This window comes from Perca flavescens, chromosome 17 (genome assembly GCF_004354835.1).
Source record: "Perca flavescens isolate YP-PL-M2 chromosome 17, PFLA_1.0, whole genome shotgun sequence".
Taxonomy (NCBI): Eukaryota; Metazoa; Chordata; class Actinopteri; order Perciformes; family Percidae; genus Perca; species Perca flavescens.
The window spans coordinates 17037223-17058160 of record NC_041347.1 but is presented as its reverse complement, the minus strand read 5'-3'; the positions used below and the strand labels follow the sequence as shown (position 1 = coordinate 17058160).

General features: G+C 39.8%; 1 protein-coding gene across 5 annotated transcripts; it reads right to left on the bottom strand.

Annotated features, from left to right (window-relative positions):
• Positions 1 to 242: 242 nt before the first annotated feature.
• On the bottom strand, positions 243 to 19586 carry sufu (suppressor of fused homolog (Drosophila)). 5 transcript variants are annotated; one of them, XM_028603304.1, is made up of 13 exons: positions 19246 to 19586; positions 15487 to 15663; positions 14990 to 15125; positions 13141 to 13277; positions 11246 to 11388; positions 10529 to 10614; positions 9851 to 9923; positions 5652 to 5808; positions 5394 to 5496; positions 4827 to 4961; positions 1934 to 2072; positions 1773 to 1841; positions 243 to 1681 (listed from the first exon to the last, which is right to left on the bottom strand). In XM_028603304.1, the coding sequence occupies exons 3-13, from the start codon at positions 15088 to 15090 to the stop codon at positions 1592 to 1594; spliced, it is 1233 nt and encodes a 410-aa protein (XP_028459105.1). In that variant the 5' UTR covers positions 15091 to 15125; positions 15487 to 15663; positions 19246 to 19586; the 3' UTR covers positions 243 to 1591. The 5 variants fall into 5 exon arrangements, with proteins under 5 accessions (XP_028459105.1, XP_028459106.1, XP_028459109.1 ...); XM_028603305.1 differs by having other exon boundaries at positions 19457 to 19586; XM_028603308.1 differs by lacking the exon at positions 19246 to 19586 and adding an exon at positions 15798 to 17502 and having other exon boundaries at positions 5652 to 5805.
• Between the last annotated feature and the right edge of the window lie 1352 nt (positions 19587 to 20938).

Below are 20938 nucleotides of genomic sequence, written 5' to 3'. Positions count from 1 at the left end.
CAATATTTTCATATATTTTATAAGAAATCATATAAATAAGCATATATTTTATTATTCATTAAATAATCACCATTATAGGATTACAGGCATTAATAGGAACACCAAAAATAGAATAATCCAGTGTATCAACCTAATATACTGTATACACATCAACCACCATGTTGACATTGCATAGCTGGATAAAAGCATGGATAAAAGCATCCATTTAGATACAACATATTTAAATGAAATAAGATCCTCTGTATTTGTGCATTAGTGTTCCATCTTTATTTGTGTAAATAGCTACACGCTTTAATGCACTTGGGATTACAATCAGGCAGTTCATTCATAACAAAAGTAATTACAAAATACCATATTAACGGTGTCTAAACTTTACATTTGTCACTCTTAATAGAAAAATACAAACAAAAATAATAAGCCATCACACGTTGTAGAAGAGTACATTTGTTAGAAACTGTAGTAAAAGTAGTCTTTTTTTGTTTTAAAATGGAATGCAATGACAGTATCAGAAAAAGACTGAATGCAGCAGCCTTGAAGGTCAGATTTATTTCAAACAATCTAGGAGCCATAGGCAGCATTAAGAGTCACCAAAGAATATGGGTTCCTTTTTCAACACAAAGCACTGAGGAATTTTAATCCAACTCATTTTTAGGCAGGTCCTACTGATGAACAAAACCATGTGGCTACCGGAGACAACACAAGAGGACACTGACCACAGATTCCCAGTTTTTGATGCATTTCATTTCATAACTTTAAAACACGCATCATCATGAGAGAGAGAGAGAAAAAAAAAAAGAAACTCAATACAGGAGTGTATTGTTCTTGGCTAAGGGGAAAAGAGGTGGTTATACCTGCTGCATTTGCCAGATACCTAGGAAAACAGGTCCGATGCTTGTTGGATTATCCCAGACAAACAGGCAGTGAATATTAGTTTAGCTTAGTTCAGCCTGTCATGTCATTATTAGAGAATCATGACACAGACTGTATTGGCAGCGAACTGCCAACAGTTAAAACTTTGGTATGACCACAAACACATAAGGGAAAAATGACCAGCATTTGTAAATATACTATACACATGAGCTCAATTGAAAGAAACACTGATAAAATTGTTCAACATGTGACTTTTCCATCCTTTCTAAGGCCAGTGGAATAAATAAAAACTGTTTTTGCGAACCGCAACAGTTATCGCTTGGGACACTGTCTGGTGAGAACAGGATGCATTCTCAACTGTATTAGTGACGTATATTTTGGACCTTAGACCTTGGCAGGCCTTACTGGAGGAATGACAACATCCTGTTTTGCCCTACAACTAGTGTGTCACCTATAATTGTTTTACAGGTCAACCATCTGGACAGGCTGGTTTGACATTCTCAAAAGCATTCAGGCCTCAGAGAAATGTCTGAGAATGCGTAACAGTCAAAGTGTTTAGATCATCCCTCAGATCATTTTCAAGAGTGAAATTGGCCGTCCAGTGTGGGAACACCACATCTGTGTGCCCTGACACACAGATGTGGCACACATGGTCCTCTCTGGAAGTGTGTGTTTGCGGGGGGGTTTTGTTGGAGTTTGCTGGTGATTAAGTGTCTCTGTCTCATTGCAGTGGGTTATCAAACACAGAGTCTGGTAGGACAGAGATCTTCAGCTTCTTTTCTGGCCAACTGTACTCCTTTGGTAACTTTGTCTATCCAAAGAGAAAGGATATACAAGGTAAAACTGGCAGTTGAACAAAACCAAACCGAAAATAAAAGTTAAATACAAGGGGGTTTACGTACCTCTTCACGAGTGTTAAGTTCCTGTAAATCCCCAAGCATTTGCTCCACAAACTCCTCAGTCAACAATATCTATACAGAGAGAGCAGAAGTTTAAATAAATGCATTAAATATGAAATTACCATATGGAAAGATTGAGTTTATGTGCAAGTCTATGTGTATACCTGAAGCCAGGGGCCATGGGCTGCATATGGATGCTCTTCTGTAGCAAAAGCTCCTTCAACTCCCGTAGACACAAATGTAATGGCTGTGTCTCCATTGATACTTTTATAAGTGAAGTGTCTCCCATGGAGCAACCGGCCCCTGTAACAGATTAAATACAGTACAGTATGAACTACAAAAGGTCAGTACAAGTGCATGAATGTGTTTTCACTCATTTGAACCATAACAGAATACTTCTCTTACCATGTGACAACTACTAGCAAGCTTTTAAAGGATAGTTATAAAAATGTTTTTGTGATGAAGATAGCCAGTTTCCCATTTTCATATTTACAAAAACATGCTATCGCTTAAGGTGACAGTCAGCATCTTACAGAATAGCTTTAAAGAAATAATCTCTTGAAGAAATACACTGCAAGGACTAAAATGTTTGTACATTATTAAGATAATGAAAATTTATGTCTCATGTTTCTTCATTTGACTTTATGGACATTTGGAAATATTTAGATATAATTTAAGATACTAATCAAACTGTTAGTTATTTGCATCTGCTGCCATTATGATAATTTAAATGTGATAGGCAAATTTCATTGATAGAAACAACATATAGTGGCTTTTTGATTAAATCAAAATCACCCACAACCTTTTTGGATACTTAGTGATGGTTCGGAGTAATTTCACCCTAGGGTCCTTTGCACCATGACCTCGAGCCAAACACCCCCCCAGAAGCTTTTTTCACCTGGGTCTAACATTGGGAGAGTTAGCGTAGAGTAGCGTTATCAACTGAATAGCTTATTAGCGCAGGGGCTAATGGACCCACGTCTGTATCTCGTAAATGACCCCACTAATAATGCCCGAAATGATACCAAACTTCTACACTAGTACAAATAGGTTATGTACTCATAAAACGATGGATTGGAAAGTTTGTAAGTAAACCAGAAGTTTATGAACACTTGCCTGAACCCCCTAACCCTAACCCTAACCCTGCAGTTAGACGAGTGCTTAGGGCAGTCTACAAATTACTACACCGAAAAGAGATCAAACTAAAATATTTATTAATTTAATGATTAAATAAGGTAATGTTTCCAAATTTATCTTAGTTATTACTTGTCTCCTGCTAGTTATACTACAGCACTTACTTGAACCTGCATTTTTATGCAAGGTACAAGTAAAAAGAAGTTAAATTAAAAAATATTTTTGTTGCATCTCTTTTCGGTGTTGTAATTTTTAGACGTCCCTAAGCACTCGTCTTACTGCCGGCAGCAGCAACAACAGCAGAGAGCAGAAGCCAGCAGGCAAGTGTTCATAAACTTCTAGTGTACTTACAAACTTTCCAATCCATCGTTTTATGAGTACATAACCTATATGTACTACTGTAGACGTTTGGTATCATTTCGGGCATTATTAGTGGGGTCATTTACCAGATACAAACGTGGGTCCATTAGCCCCTGCGCTAAGCTATTCAGCTGATAACGCTACTCTACGCTAACTCTCCCAATGTTAGACCCAGGTGAAAAAAGCTTCTCGGGGAGTGTTTGGCTCGAGGTCATGGTGCAAAGGACCCTAGGGTGAAATTACTCAGAACCATCACTTTAAAAAGGGATATTGTTTGTAGGTAACATTTGACCTAATAACACCCCATGTCAGTATCACATAATTGGGCGCTTTACACCGTGTTCTCACTCTTCACTCCCGGCACATCTCTCCCTCTCTCACACAAAAGGTCTCTCCGTCAGCTAACTTTGGTCTGGTTCTTTCCTCAGATAGAGATTACATAAAATAGGTTTGTCTCCTGGCTGTACAGAGGAGCATCACCAGAGGAGCATTAAAAAACAAAAACAAAACAAAAAAAACAACTACAGTTCCTATTGAATAGTAATTGCTTGGGAAGTGGCATTTTGTCTGCAAAAAATGTCACATTCACAAAAAAAGGTTAGCAACGAATGTGTACATTTCAAAAAGGCACAGAGCATATCAGAGAAAGAGAAAACACAAATGTTAAAATTCTGCAAACTTCTTTGTATGCATTTTACCATTTGCTTTGTCACCATAGCATGTAATGCAATAACTGTTTATTTATGAATGTTTTGTGTTTTCATAGCACATGTTTTTATCTGCTTTAAAAAAAAAAACATTTTTGTGAGACTTAAATGTAAGTTGGTTGACATGGTGAGGATCCATTGGATTTCAGCAGATTATGACCTTTGTCCATCTAAAGCTACTTCCTGTCCTTTGATGCACTTGTCGTTGGGTAAGTGAGCAGCAAAGAGAGCCAGTCAATGTACATGAGCGGTGTTGACTCAAGTGTCTGAAATATGGTGTCAATGTACAGTAATAACCTTTGCTGACTTCTCTAGTTAGTCAAGGGTCAGAAAAGAAGTAATTTGCACAAAACATGCCAGACAAATACAGGGGACCAGTGCATAGCCTTTCTTTAAGTTACAAGCTGACTGACAATGAATGCATGACAATCAATTTATTCATGTAACGGGTTACATTTATGTATACTTCACTGGCTAGCTTTTTATTTCTAGACACTTTGAAGTGGCATCAAAAGTAGAAGAAAGATAATCAGTTTGGGTCTGACTTGCAGAAGGCCCTTTTCAAGATGTCATTTGTGATTTTGCTCTGGTGTTTTATAAAGACATTCTGCGGCACCCATCCAACCTGAATGTTTGGACTTTATTTTTATTTATTTATTTATTTATTTTTATATATATATATATATATATATATATATATATATATATATATATATATATATATATATATATATATATATATATATATATATATATATTTTTTTTTTTTTTTTTTTTTTTTATCTGTCTGTCTTCGGGGCATTCCAAAAGGATGAAAATCATGTGTGGGAGTAAAAGAGAGAGAGTGGTGCAGTACCGTAGGCAGAGGGGCAGCAGTGTGCCTGACTCTTGGTTGAATTTCAAATGGACGCTCTCCAGCTGTCGTGTACGGACCAACTCATGAGGTACAATGGCTGCTGAACTCTCACTCTCCAAACTGTCCTTCCGGCTCCTGAGAAACCGACAAGGAAGAGAAAAAAAAAAAAAGATGCAACAAAACGGAAATATAAGTGAGGAAGTTGGATATGGTACAATCATCAATATGAGAATGGCTGTCTGTGGAAAAACAGCTACTGTGAAGGAAATGGCAGCTCCTTGGCCTTTGTCTGCAAACGGAAATGTACAGACACAGATTTCACAACTCCTTTCATGGAGCGGTTACCTGATTTTGCGGATGACGCAACCATTTCAACAGAAAAATGGCAAAAAATTTGTGACAAACCACCATATTATGCTGGTAACTAAGAAACATGCTGATAAGAGATCAGATGTCCGTTGCCCTGTGAGTCATTGCACATGGCGGAGGGAGTTATCCTGGTGCAACCCTTGTACTGAGCTAAACCCATGTTACGTGTGTGTGTGTGTGTGTGTGTGTAACACCCACTGAGGTCTCTCGTGGCTCTGTCTCTGGCTGCTGATGGGTGGTAGTGTTGCCTTGCTGTTAAACTCCAGTCCTTTTCTCAGAGTCTCCCTGATCTGCTCTGTGTCTGTCAACACACAAACAAAGATCAGCATGGAATTATCCCATCATGCACTGCTGACAGCATGAAACCAGAACTCCTGTGTATAGATTGGTTAAGCATTTTTGGGTCTGCTCGGTCCTTAATTAGAGGCTTTACTCTTTTCATTCCTTCGGGCATACCTTTGTCTGAGAGCCTCCGTGGCTGGGACCCTATGCAGATGGATCGGCTGTCCTCCTCATCCTCTGGCGGTCGACTCAGATCGTCCCACACACACTTGGCGCTGACCCCACTCAGGTTGGAGCCCTCTGCCTCGATACCCTGGTCCACTCTCTCCTGCTTAGATGAGCAAGAAATATACGCAATCATCAACACTAGCTCACAGAAAATTCAAATGTGGTTAACATTTTCAGAAATGAGAAGAAGACATTGCATACAGATTTCGGGGCCAACAGGGGGCACTAAATACTGTCAGAAAGCAAAATAATGTAGACATAGTTGTAAAACACTACATTATCTATGAAGGGTTCCGTTTAAAATGATTCATAGATGTCAGGGTCACTGTTCCAGGACAGTCCAAGTGAGCACTGCAAGTTATAAATGGCTTCCTTTTATTTATTTACAAGGTTTAAGATGGCGCCGTTGTGGGTGCCTCGCCGCTTACCTCTGCTGGGATTATTGTTGATTTGTTTGTTTCTACTGTTTGTCACTTGAAATGTGTCACCGCTGCTGGTGTATGACCGCCTGACTCTTTTAAGTATATGTAAATCTGCGGAGAAAGTGCCGTTCTCCGGCTCTGTCGGTCAGTCTGGTACGCAGCCGCCGCCCTTCCTGGCGTCCATACCAGCCTATCTACGCCGTCACCCGTCTGCCGCTCCGCAACAATCGCCGCAGGAGACGCGGCAAGAGAGGAGGAGTACGTGTCAGGCTCAGAGCGTACCTGGCATCATCCTCCACCTGCAATCCGGGAAATTCTGCGGAGTTTATCGGCTGCAATCTGCGGCGTTCTCCGGTCCACAGCTACCGGTGGCTCCGGCCAACTATACCGGACTCCGAGGGCCCGTCTGCCCGCTGCTGGAACAGGAAGCGCTCCAAGCGAGGCTGCATGCATGGGAATCTCCGCCCGCTCAGTCGTGCTTCCCAACAGACTGAAAGGCGCCCGATTCGCATGGCGCTGATCAACACTAGATCACTCACAAATAACACTTTTATATTGAATGACTTTTTTACTACAAATACGCTGGACTTTCTGTTGTTGACGGAAACCTGGCTGAAACCAGGTGATGACAGCGCCTTCTCGGAGCTCCTCCCCCCCAGCTGTTCTTTCCTCAACTCACCCAGAGTGTCAGGTCGAGGTGGTGGGCTGGCCACGCTCTTCAAAGAGGAGTACAGATGCAGATTATTACCTGCATTCTGTTATAATAGCTTCGAGCTTCAGCTGTTTGTGGCTGATCTGGATTCTCCTGTGTTGTGTGCATTGTTTATCGCCCACCAAAACTCAACAAGCATTTTATATGTGAGTTTTCTGAGTTTTTAGCTGATGTTGTTCCTAAATATGACAAGCTTCTGGTTTGTGGGGATTTCAATATCCATGTGTGTTGTCCGTCAAATCCACTGGCTCTTGATTTTAAAACACTTTTGAACTCTTTTGGTCTTAATCAAATGTGTGGAAGGGCCGACACATCATCTTGGCCACACCTTGGATCTCATCATCTCCTATGGGCTTTCAGTTTCACTTGCAGAAATAACAGAAACTGGTATCTCAGATCACTTCCCCATCAGGTTCGAGATCAGTGTCCCACCACCCGCTATTAAGCCTGTCTCCTCAGCTTTTAGGCAGCGCTGCATCACCTCCTCTTCAGCTGGAGAGTTTGCTTCTGCATTTGTGGGCTCAGAGTTTTATGTAAAGAATGGTCTGGTATCTCCCTCTTCCCCAGATAACATTCTCTCTGTGTTCCATTCCACATGCACTGAAATCCTAGACTCTGTTGCCCCTCATCGGATTAAATCTATTAAACCTAAGGCAGACCCGTGGCTAAATGACACCACAAGGGCCCTTAGGCAACATTGCAGACAAGCTGAACGAAGATGGAAGAAGGACAATTTACATGTTTCACTGGGATTACTAAGGGACAGTCTAGCCACATACCAGAAGGCTGTGAAGGTGGCAAAGATGCAGCATCTCTCCTCTGTCATAGCCGGCAGTTGCCATGAACCCAGAGTGTTATTTAATGTAATAAACTCTGTTGTGAATCCACACACCTCTGCTCTGACAGATATTTCAATCATGACGTGAGAAATTTCTTTGTTATTTTATTGACAAAATAGCATCTGTCAGAACAAACGGCAGTGCTAATTTTAAGTTGTTTGTACCTGCTTCTCCTGCACACTCAGCTTTGTTCGAGGAATTTAAGCCAGTTTCTCTGACGTTAGTGAGGTGGTACAACACATGAAACCTACCAACTGTCCCTTAGACATTGTTCCCGCCAGAATGGTGAAGGAGGTTTTTAAATTGCACCATTGGGTTGAGTCTTCTTACTTTTTTTATTTCTTGTCTTAGTTTAGGCTCTGTCCCAGCTGCCTTTAAACATGCTGTGGTCAGGCCTCTTCTTAAGAAGCCTAATCTTGACCCCACAATGTTGTCCAATTTTAGACCAGTCTCATCTGCCTTTTCTGTCAAAGGTTTTGGAAAAAGTTGTTTTTATACAGTTATAAGCCTTTTTACAGCAGAACTCTGTGTTTGAAAAATTTCAATCTGGTTTTAGATCACGTCACAGTACTGAGTCTGCACTGTTGAGAGTACATAATGATATTGCCTTGTCAGTAGATGCCGGGAATCCTACTGTTTTAGTGCTTTTAGACCTCACAGCAGCTTTTGACACAGTGGACCATGCAGTCCTCCTCTCTCGCCTTGAACATTGTGTAGGCATCAGAGGCTCGGCACTTAAATGGTTTAGCTCCTATTTGGCAAATAGGAGCTTTTCTGTCATGATTGGGGACCTCTCCTCGTCAGCTGCTCTTCTCTTGTGGGGTACCCCAGGGCTCAATTCTTGGCCCCATTTTGTTTTCTTTATACATGTTGCCTTTAGGGGCTATTATAGGAAAATAAAGTCATTTCATTGTTACGCAGATGATTTGCAAATCTATTTGCCTATGAAAGCTAATGACAGTGTTGCACTACATTCCCTGCTTAGTTGTATCGCTGATATTAAGTTGTGGCTTTCAGAAAACTTTCTTAAATTGAATGAAGATAAAACGGAGTGTATTATTTTCAGTGCTTCAGCCACGCAAGATGGTCCAGCTTCGAATCTGGGAGCTCTGGCATCCTACATTAGGTCATCTGTCAAAAACTTGGGGGTTACTTTTGATTGCAGCATGAAATTTGACAACCAGATCAGTAAGGTTGTTAGAATGAGCTTTTTCCAGCTTCGTCTCCTGGCTAAAGTTAAGCCTTTCCTGAACAGGCATGATCTAGAAAAGGCGATCCATGCTCTTATCAGTTCAAGATTGGATTACGGGAATGCTCTTTATATTGGTCTGAATCAAACCTCCATCTCACGTCTTCAACTTGTACAAAATGCTGCTGCTCGCTTTTTAACAAATACACCTTGACGTGCACATATTTCTCCCGTTCTCCACACTGGCTCCCTGTGCGTTTTAGAATATATTTTAAGATTTTGTTTTTGTTTTTAAGGCCTTAAATGGTCTGGCCCCGGAGTATTTGTCTGAAATTTTAACTTTGCGGGAGCACAACCGGTCATTGCGTTCTTCAAATCAGCGAGTTTTAGAAGTGCCTAGGTCAAGGTATAAACGTTGGGCTGATCAGGCTTTTGCAGTTGCTGCCCCGAGACTCTGGAACAAATTACCCCCTGATATTCGCACTATCACAGATGTAGCTCTTTTTAGGTCCAAACTCAAAACGTATCTGTTCTGTCTGGCCTTTAATACATAGCAGTGGTGTGACAATTTCATTCTTTTGTTTCTGTGTAACCTTTTCTGATTTTACTGTTTTCTATGTTCATTCTTTCTATTGTATGACATGTGTTTCTGATGTTAAGCACTTTGGATACCTGCTGGTTTTGTAAAGTGCTATATAAATACATTTTGATTGATTGATTATTTATATATCTTTATATGGACAATCTGTTTCCTTTGCATCACTTTCAACTAAACTCTTTACAACTCAGCTCCACTTTATTACCCAATACCCTTTACTGACCATCTATCCAATCCCAGGTCGTCGCAATAAACCAATTGCGCAATGTAACAGGGGATTGCGATGATATTCAACAATTGGCTGGCACAAGCACATAAGACGACTACTCATCTCACACACTATAAATACAATACAGTTCACTTTGCGGAGTGTGTAGAACCTTACTTGTAGGTGTGGATCAATGTCAAAAATGGTCTCCCCTCTCCTCATGTCTGTAATTAGCCAGGGACCACCAGCTCTGTACACAGGACAATCATCAACATTAGTCCCAGACAGCATTAACTATTAATCAAGTTTAACACTGGGTTAATAAATGAACAAGTAACTAAGCGCTTCACTTCCTTCTCACAATGTATTTCTCAAACTGGACACACATTTTACTTCACAGGAGTGGCATCAATGCAACAGCGTTTTGTTTTCACTTCAATGACTGACCGTTTGGAGGGAAATTTAAATATTGTGTTACAATAGACAAAATAATCTATATTTGATTTGCTAATACCATACAAGGAAAGCAGACCTGGTCTGCATTATGTCATTTAAGGTTATAGGGACAAATCACAAGCAAAAAAAAAAAAAAAAAAAAAAAGGACAGCTAATGACTTAAGGTGTGTCAAGTTATATTTACTGCACATCCAAATGATGAGTATCCCATCACATACTAAAATTGCTAAGACTGACATAGTAACCTATAAAATAGAGAAATAACCTAGGTTGTTCTGACTAATCACTTCACAAACAAAATAAAACCAAAAGGAAAATATCAGCACAGTATATAAAGTATCCCAAAAACATGGCTTCTTTATCTAGCCAAATCCTATACTGATGCACAGTTGTACTCACACTCTGACTCCACGCATCAGCTCGAGGATGCCTTGGCCATTCCACTGTTGGGCCGCCTTTAGCTCCTCTGTACAAACACCCACAATCTGTAGGAGACAGTGAAGAGCATTAAAAATGAGCATGTGTGCATAAAACACACTGTCATAAGTTAGTGTACTGTTGCCGCTTCACCATTTTTAATTGAGGTTTGATGCCAGTATGTAATATTAACTAAATGTCACAGTGGGTTTAGTCAGCTGCATAATAATATTTTCATTTAACAATACAGTTGATGTGACTTGATGCAAAGAGCATACCGAGACACTACAACATTGTGCCATAGAAACACATACACTGAATGAACTAATTTCCTCAAACTTACTAAAAGAACAAGATGTATGTACACACACGCTTGGGCTCCAAAGATCTATCATTTTCCTGGACAACAAAACAGAATTTTTACTTAGATTACACAAAAGGTTTTTATTTCATGTGTTAACTTTTATTATTTTAGTTTGGTATTTTGGCCAAATGCAATGAATTTTAGGATAACTAAATGGGTCCTGCATTATCATTACTGATATAAAATTGCTGTGCTATGGTCATCTTCATCTTTCCTAGTGCTTGTAGTCCATGTTTTGTCCAAATGGCCATTATTGGCTTTAATTTAGTTGGCAAAAATATCCCAAAAGTGCTCGATTTAAAGTTACTTAAACAAAGTGAATATCACATGGTCACCTGGAGAAAGCTCACTGAGCCAAATGGTGTTTGAACTGGTTGCATCTGTGGGTCCTCTGTAAGCAACATATGCTGGATACGAGATTCACTGTTGTCTAGTGGACTGTGCCACGATACATGGTCGCCACTACAAAATGTGTTTTCTGTAAAAGAGACAACAAAAGTAGACATTCATTTTAAAATAAATATGCCGTTTTAAGTTGTCTAGAATAAACATGGTCATGAGTCTTAGTCTGCAGAGTCCTGTACCTTTAGCCACCAGTGGGAAGCAGTCCTACTTTCCTACTTTTCATTAGCTTATGGTGCAGAATTGCTAAAAGAAAGTTGCAGTAACAAGAAAAGAGGGGACACTGATCAGCGAGAGAATGAGAACGAGCAGAGCAAAATTGAGAACTAACTGGGGCAAAAAAAAAAAAAAAAAAACATCTGAGGAATCTGTCTGCTTGGGAGGTAACATGCACCCAGTCCAGATTCACTGCAGGAGAAAAGAGAGGGGAAGATGGCCAGGATCAGCCTTCATTTAGCTCAGGAGCCCAGCCCACCCACGCGCAAATTGACCCCAGCTGGATAGCAGAGAAGGGTTGGGTGGTAAGAAGAGCGGAGCCTGGAGAGAATAGCCTTCTTCTGTTTCATGGCTTTTAAATGCCCCGGCTGACCCAACCACACTTTCTTGTGTACATTATAATACATGACTGAAGGATTTAAAGAATTTAGCAGCACCTTACATACCCATTACACACAGAGTATATATTCACACACACTACAACAATGGTCTCATTTGCCATTCATAAAAACAATCCTTTTAAAATGGCGAAGGGAAAGAAAGGAGAGATTAGACTTCCTGTGAATACCCAGAGCTCCAACAAACCTAAGACTGCTGCCTGCAGCAGACTTGCATGTATCACAGGAATTACAAGCTACCTTTACAAAGAACACATTCTTCACATTCACAAAGACGTTACAAGCAGGCATGCCAATGCAGCCAAAGAAGTGTTCTATCAAAACCTGTGCAGATAGTAAATCATTTACTAGACTATTAACAAAGTGTATCTCTTTGTCAAACATTTTACAGATGAAGGATGAAGAATGTAGGGCAGGAACTAACAAGGTTTCTCATTACCTCTGGTCAAAACAGCTTGTTTAATCTGACCAATAGCTACAACTTTTAACTAAACTAAGAAAAGCATGCAACTTTTTACAAAGCCAACTATAATTTTGATACAAAAGTATTTAGTGATTTCAATACGATAAATTAAATGTAAAAAGATCCCTTATCACTGGAACATGTAGAGTATGAATTATCCTAATTCTTCATCATTATTGCTGCAAAAGTGTCCTCAATAAAGTTGTTCAAACCAATTTATAATTTATTTTTCCAATAGAGCATAGATCTTCAAAAGAGGGTCGTCAGAGTCAATGCAAAGGGGCGTCCAAATTATTGTTTTAAATCCCCACTGCTTACTGGCCTTTATGTAAGGTAGTCACTAAGGCCATCCACAGATAGTTAATCCTAAGGATTCACTGTGCCACATGTATGTTTAACATTACAACCAGATTTATAAAAGCATGCCAACAATTATTAGGCTATTTTAATAGCTTAGTATTCTATGCAAAAAATGTATGTATAAAGGCTTTAGGCCACCCTACACATTATTGTAGGCCCAGTTTATGCAACTTCCTTTCATACAATAAATGTAGTAGGGTGTCCTTGCTCCATCTCTCTTTGTTAAGGGGTCCTTTGCTTAAAAAAGGTTGAAGACCCCTGCAATAGAGTATGAGAACAAATGCTTGCCTTGATCTTGGGATGTTATAGTGTAGCTTACTCCATGCAAAGATACAAGAAGAAGAGCTTTATTTCATTTATATTGAACCCCCCATAAACCCTGTGCTTTTACCTGACTGGAACACATAGCGAGCCAAGCCTTGCATAAGTTCAGCCGGCCAGGTTGGTGGTGCAGTCTCTCCCGTCTCTCGTTTGAGTCTAAAGGTGAGCTCAAAACCAAACCCACTGGGCCCGTCTGCCCCTGTGAATCTAACACAGACACAAACAATAAGAAACTGAGTAAACAAAATAACAGGAGCTGTACTTTTATTTATTATATACATGAGCGGTGTAAAAATCCCAATGCTTGAATAAGTCAGAAGGTGGTCTACTCTAAGGGCTCCTGACATAAGCAAATATTTGGCATAACTTAAAAAAGGCCTGATGTGATGTACAGACTTCCCACGGTTTTCACACACACAAATATACATACATACATACACCTAAAGGATTATTAGGAACACCTGTAAGATTTCTCATTAATGCAATGATCTAATCAACCAATCACATGGCAGCAGCTTCAATGCATTTAGGGGTGTGGTCCAGGTCTAGACAATCTCCTTAACTCCAAACTGCATGTCAGAATGGGAAAGAAAGGTGACATAAGCAACTTTGAGCGTGGCATGGTTGTTGGTGCCGGACAGGCTGGTTTGAGTTTTTCCCAATCTGCTCAGTTACTGGGATTTTCTCACACACAACCATTTCTAGGATTTACAAAGAATGGTCTGAAAAAAAAAAAAACATCCAGTATGCTGCAGTCCTGTGGGTGAAAATGCCATGTTGATGCTAGAGGTCAGAGGAGAATGGGCCGACTGATTCCAGCTGATAGAAGATCAACTTTGACTCAAATAACCACTCGTTACAACCGGGGTATGCAGCAAAGCATTTGTGAAGCCACAACATGAACAACCTTGAGGCGGATGGGCTACACCAGCAGAAGACGCCACTGGCTACCACTCATCTCCACTAAAAATAGGAAAATGAGGCTACAATTTGCACAAGCTCACCAAAATTGGACAGTTGAAGACTGGAAAAATGTTGCCTGGTCTGATGAGTCTCAATTTCTGTTGAGACATTCAGATGGTAGAGTCAGAAGTTGGCGCAAACAGAATGAGAACACAGATCCGTCATGCCTTGTTACCACTGTACAGGCTGCTGGTAGTGGTGTAATGGTGTGGGGATGTTTTCTTGGCACACTTTAGGCCCCTTAGAACCAATTGGGCATTGATTAAATGCCACAGCCTACCTGAGCATCGTTTCTGACCATGTCCATCCCTTTATGACCACCATGTACCCATCCTCTAATGGCTACTTCCAGCAGGATGATGCACCACGTCACAAAGCTCAAATCATTTCAAATTGGTTTCTTGAACGGGACAATGAATTCACTGTACTGAAATGGCCCCCACGGTCACCAGATCTCAGCCTAATAGAACATCTTTGGGATGTGGTGGAACGGGAGCTACGTGCCCTGGATGTGCATCCCACAAATCTCCATCAACTACAAGATGCTATCCTATCAATATGGGCCGACATTTCTAAAGAATGCTTCCAGCACCTTGTTGAATCAATGCAACAAAAAATTAAGGAAGTTCTGAAGGTGAAAGGGGGTCAAACACGGTATTAGTAGGGTGCTCCTAATACTACTTTAGGTGAGAGTGTGTGTGTTGCATATGCATATATGCATATGCATATATACATACATATGCATACATACATACATACATACATATACATATATATACATATACATATACATATATATATACATATACACATATTATATATATACATATACACATATTATATATATACATATACACATATTATATATATATATACATCCATTTCATCAAACGTGTTGAAATTACCCCAACTCCTCTGTGCAACAGGAAGTCAAGTATTTACATTAGCGTACTTACTCATGAACCCTATTATCCCCATACAGGTCACTCAGTCCAAAGCTGACATAGTGCCAATGCTCCTGGATGTCCTGAGCTGGACAGCCCGTACTCCTATACATACTGATGTAGTCTAACGGGTCAGGTCCCCCCTAACCTGTGAGAAGCATAAAATGAAAACCATCGGCCAGGTCAAAAATTGTTATTGTTTTCAGTGGACCGCGTTTACTCTTAAGTACACCTATGTAAAGACCATAACTTATAAAAGTAGTGAGCTACATTTAAATTAAATGAATGACACCTTAAACACCCCGAAACAAAAGTGGCAGTTACTTACAGAAGGGCTCTTGGACGTAGCTAGTTAGTTGAAAAGTTAACATTAGCTTAGCAGCTAACTATTGGCTAAACGTCTAGCTAAGCATCACTAACGTTATATAAACTTGTCCCACAAACGTATGGCTTATAAATTTGTCAGGCAAACAACAACAACAACAACAATAATAATACGGGGTACCTACCAATATTTTACAATGGCTGTAACTTGGAGCGGGTTGGCCTGCTCGGGGTAAAGACGCCGGCATTCCCCGTAGATAGCCTGCAGTCCAGGAGGAAACAGCGGCACCAGTCCGTGGGCTTGAGCACCACTGGTAGGCCGTACCTCATCCATGCCACGGCCTGCAACAAATCTGGTTATTCTAAAAAAAAACAACAACGTATATGCAGTTATCTTCTGCTATCTAGCCCCAGTTCAACAAAAACGAGAAAACACTAAATCACAAAGGCTTCACACTACAAATGTTGACCGACAAAATACAGGTTTAACACCGACCGCTGTGGTACTCTCAGCAGGGGCAGTGGGACACAGCCTGTTGCTCGCTGCTCGTTCTCTACAAAAAAAAAGTACCTCCCAATTGGTTGGATGGGTATAGTGACTTAATGATTGACGACTACTTATGGCCAATGAAGAATGAGGTTTTAAGTTTGTGTAGATTTTCTGATGATTGTGATTGGCTGATAAACTGTCAATCAAGGGGGTCGCGGTTTTAAAGTTTTTCAGTGGCCAAATGATGGACGGATGAACCAAACTGGTAAACAAAAGCTCAACTAACGAATAACTATTGCCAGAGTGATAGAGAAAGACATGGCTCTGACTATTTCTATTGCAATATCAAATGTAACAACACTCTTCTTAAGCCCTGGATCCAACATTTTACTTGAGTAAAAGTACAGAGGTATTATGAGCTGAATTAGTAGGCTAGAGAGGTATTATCAGTAAACATAAAAATTGCCCATGTGAGAGTATACGTTTTACTATTGTATTGTAAATACTGATGCATTAACATGTAATCATAATTTTAATGTTGTAGTTGGTTTAATTTTAGCATCCTTATTAGGTTGTTTAATCTGTAACAATGCATCATGTTTTATGAGCTGATCCAATAAAAATCACCTGGTTTCAAATCAGAAAGTAAAAGTAAATAATTTCCCTTCTGAGTTAACTAAGTTAATGTAGTAAATGTAGCCTACTGTGACCCCTGTACTGTACACTGTACACGCGGTATAGTGCATGTTTTGAATTAAAATCCTCAAATCATTATTTAATTAGAAAATAGAATTTATGTAATGTTGGCATGAGGGTGCATATCATAGTCAACTGACTATATTTGAGCCACAGGCAAAGGCCTTATTGTATCCTAAATGAGTGATAACAGGGAAGGAGTGCCTATATTTGTAGAATGCTATTTATTTATTTCAGAAACATAAAAATATGCATTCGCAGACACTTCTCATGAGAGAAAAAACAACATGCTGAGGTGAGGAACTTATAGTTAAAAAAAATCCCCTGATAATCACGGCATTGTCATCTCTTTCATAATACTGAAGGTAAGAGTAGAGCAACGGTAGTGAAGTAATGTTTTATAAGCCAACTGGTTTCCTCACTCTACACATCCAGTGGTACAGCAGCCATCTTTTTCTGCCTATTATCGCTATACACAGCCATACCTGGAGCCTGAAGACTAGGAACTTTAGCAAACCAGGATGGTGAAAATAAAACCACTACTAAAGCCCTTATTCTGTAATATTGTTCAAGCCATGTGGGAGACATATGTATAAGTACAGAGTTTATTAGGAGGGCCCGAGGACAGTGCATGGCGTATACATGAATAACTTTGAGACACTACGGGTATCTCGAAAAACTGCTTTAAACCAGTACTGGTATACTACAACTATCTATGCTTTTGTCTTCCTCTCTTAAAAGTCTACATAACAACATGCTGTTTTGTATTTTGTACTTCAATAGTTGCAGCTGGACGTTTTGTTAGATCCCCATGATATTGTAATTGAAAAGGATGTTGGCTATTGTTTATAAGTCATCTAACTGACATGGCTGCAGATTTTTATGGAACTAAAGCTGAGATAAGATCTGAAAAAAAAGTGGTCTGCATGTGTGGGTTGTATGTTGCATGGTAGCCCCTGTATTTCTGAAAATCATTGTCAGTCTTTGTACTGTATTAAAATGTTGCAGTAGCCTATTTTAAAATTCAACTGAAATATCATGAGTCAACAAATTACAGTAGAGTAAATAATTAACTTTGATTTATTTTATTAACAATATACAATATGCTTGATAAACTCTGATTGGTAATTTACAAGTTTATTTTATTCACAGTAATGTTATATTAAATTTGAAATTAATTCCTCAATCATCATTTGAAGAAAGGTAACAATATACACAAACACAACAAAAATAATGCGTAGACATGCAACCACACAAGTATTAATCCATTCTGATGGTCATGATTTCCGCTCTCTGTTGGTGTGCAGTAAGGCTGACAAACTAGTACCATTCCAAAAGAACTGAGCCCATAGATGACACCTGAAGACGCCACCATCTATGGAATTCAGTTCTCATAGTACAGCACTTATCAAAAGTTGGTCCTCAGGAACCTCGAATGATCCTTATATCAATGTAATTTTCAACTCAGTTTACTACTGTCTTAATGAAATAAAACCCAAATAAAACCATGCACAATCAATAAAACAACATAAAGAGTTTCGTATTCAACAATAAAAGTGGGGTTAAGATATACAATCTTCAAGATGTTGAGCAGCACATTAAGGTTAAGTCACTCATGACCTTCCCTATTTCTCAAGAAATGTGGGGTGGTGATGAGATAACGTCAGCCCTACTTTTTTCGTTGGAAGATTGAGCAAGAGACCATTACAATGGCAACTAAAGTTCAACTTAAACAGTGATCTATCACAGTTGGCATTTGCATTATACAGTAGTGCATTATGTAATTTAAAACAGACCTTTTCATAAATTGGCAACAGATAGAGAGGCATTTTTATGTAAGTGAAATAAAAACCAAAGTGGGAAACAAACCTCCAGAATGCCATTATGATTGAATGGATCCAATGCTGTGGTTAGACAGAGCCTATGGAGAGTTTCAGGGTTATCTGAGGAAATCCAACCATTCTAACCTAAGTACTTCTTGAAATGCTTCTCAACCACTGAAATGAAAGTCTATCCACTGGGCTGATGCAAGCACTGGTGATAGTGCTCTGGTTAAAGCATGAAATGACTCATCATTTATGGCTATACACTCCCAGGAAAAGAACTTTGGGACAGTGTGATTACTGACATAGACTTGGTCGATGTATCTGACTCATTTAACGTAAGTTTGATATTAAACGACCTGCAAAATCACCTTGTTCAAGGCCTGGAGTCAGTTACAGTGACAGTACAGTGAGATAATTCCTCAATGTTATCTCAGTCACTGGGGTTTATTCAGTATGAGTGTACATTCGTTTAGGATACATGCAATAGAGTACAATGAACTTTCTGAGGAAAGCCACACCTGAACACGTTCAGGAAACTCCTATCTTTCCGGCCATTGGACTGGGAAACAACCGGTTCCACGGTCTATTACAGAAAATAATTCCCCTATGAGGGAATGCGTTCAGTCTTAAAGCCTGCACTAGTTTAAACAGCTCTAACAGAAAGATCAGGCTCATTAATAACATAGTATGAGGACAGCATTAACACCCTTCATCTGCTAGTGCTCAGAAAATGTGGAAGTTGGTATTTCTTTGTGAAAACTCTTTTCTAACTAATCCAAGAATTTCACAACTTAAAACATGTTGACATTTTGTAGCTTGTAGTTCTGTAAAGGCATTTCTGACAGTTTTAGATCAAATGTGTCCAGTATATATATTTTTTAAATTGATCATACTTTGAGCAATTTGAGATCGTTTTCTAACTATATACTTACCCCAGTCATTCACTGAAACCTTTCTCTCCAGATCTTGGACATATAAATACATCTCCTCATAAAAGGCCTCCCGGGACAGTGCTCTTGCAGGGTCGAGCTTTAAACACTCTTCAGCAGTCCCATCTCAACCAAAAGATGTTTTAGCATTGAATCAGCAGCAAGTCTCTCTAAACTGAATGAACATACAGTAAGCCATCCCTCCCCGGTTCACCTGCATGTTCTGCTCGCTCTCCCATGTCCTTCAAGTCCCAAGGAAGGATACGGCATACTGTCTGACATTCAGAGCAACGAACCTTAAATACCACCACCTTTCACATCACCCATCAGTCGCCCTCCCTCCTCTCTATCTGTTTTTCATACGCTCCCTCCGTTCGGTAAGCCTGACAGTCACTTCCCAGTAAGAAGGAAACAGTGGGAGTGGTGAACAGCACGCCCCCTCACAGTGAATCAACACATAATAGTTTCTGAGGAAAACCATCTGACTGGCCCTGCCCCTGTTCCCATAAAGTAAGCAGGGGAAAGGCTGTGTCTACTCGAGGAACCAGGAATTCCCCCACAGGCCACGAACAGCTGTCGAGATGAGAGATGACGACGAAGCAGACACACTGGAAGTTTGCTGTCCGGCATATACAAACAGAAACCATGTTGGGTGTTTTGTATGTGCGTATAAGTGACATATTTTTAAACACTACACTATATTTACACAATAAGTAAGTGGAAATTCTATCCACACACCGTGGGTGTTTAAATGCACAGTTGTGTTTGAGCTGGTGACACTAAGTTTCCTAGTGTTTTATCTTAGCAAAATATTATTTATCAGGTCAGTGTGTAATACTTGCGTCATGGGCATGCTTGTGATGAGATCGATTCATGTGCATATTTGTGTAGCTGGAGTCATTTATTCAGGTTAGGTCTGATAGAGGTGTATTCAATAACCCAGCCTTCCTAAATTAACTTTGTTTGCTCTCTGGTCTTAGTCAAATATAACAGGGATGTGATACTGATTGTGTTCAATCAGCTGAACATGACAGGACTGGTTCAGCAGGGTAAACCCACAGTTATTGAACAAGCTAGTTATAGTACAAATACAGTTATATCCATAGTACAGTTTTGTTTTTCAGTGACCGTGTAAAAACCCTCCGATTTCCTCATCCTCTTTACCTAGTCCCCTCAAATACGACAAACTAGTCTGTATTTAATGCATACTTCCTCAGAAAAAAGCAGAGTAATTCAATTGATTTCCTCAACCTGGACAAAAAGGGGATTCCACATGGTGTTGGGAAAGTTACAGCATAGTTCCATTCCTGTACTTGGATGTGTACTTGCACATATTTCCTTGATGTACATATTCAGTATGTGTCACGTCTTTGTTTTGCAATGGAGTACACCCAGATTACGTAGTGACATTAACTGAAGGTAAAAACCGACAGAATCAAGAGAAGCCATTACTTGAATAAAAAGGTACAGAGACCCCATAGAGTCCCGCCATTGATGTGCAGTGACTCTAGAATCCACTTTCAAACTACATCCTTGGGCTGGTGGGATAAGTTGCAATTGACATTTTGCGCCAGACTTCAGAAACAAGCCTGGCTTTCATGCTGCTGTTTGAACACTGGGGAAATCACTTGCAAAAGGTCACTGAGCCCATTTCCTTTCTTTCCTCCCTGTGCATCTAAAGACCTGTAACAGCCCC

Bases quoted from the DNA above. Each gene is read 5' to 3' on its own strand.
- sufu (XM_028603304.1), bottom strand. From the start codon at position 15,090: ATGTATAGGAGTACGGGCTGTCCAGCTCAGGACATCCAGGAGCATTGG. The intron at 9,924-10,528 runs GTGAGTACAACT...TCCTGTGTACAG, and splicing joins CTGATGCGTGGAGTCAGAGT to AGCTGGTGGTCCCTGGCTAA. The intron at 5,809-9,850 runs GTAAGGTTCTAC...TGCTCATCTAAG, and splicing joins ACATTGATCCACACCTACAA to CAGGAGAGAGTGGACCAGGG.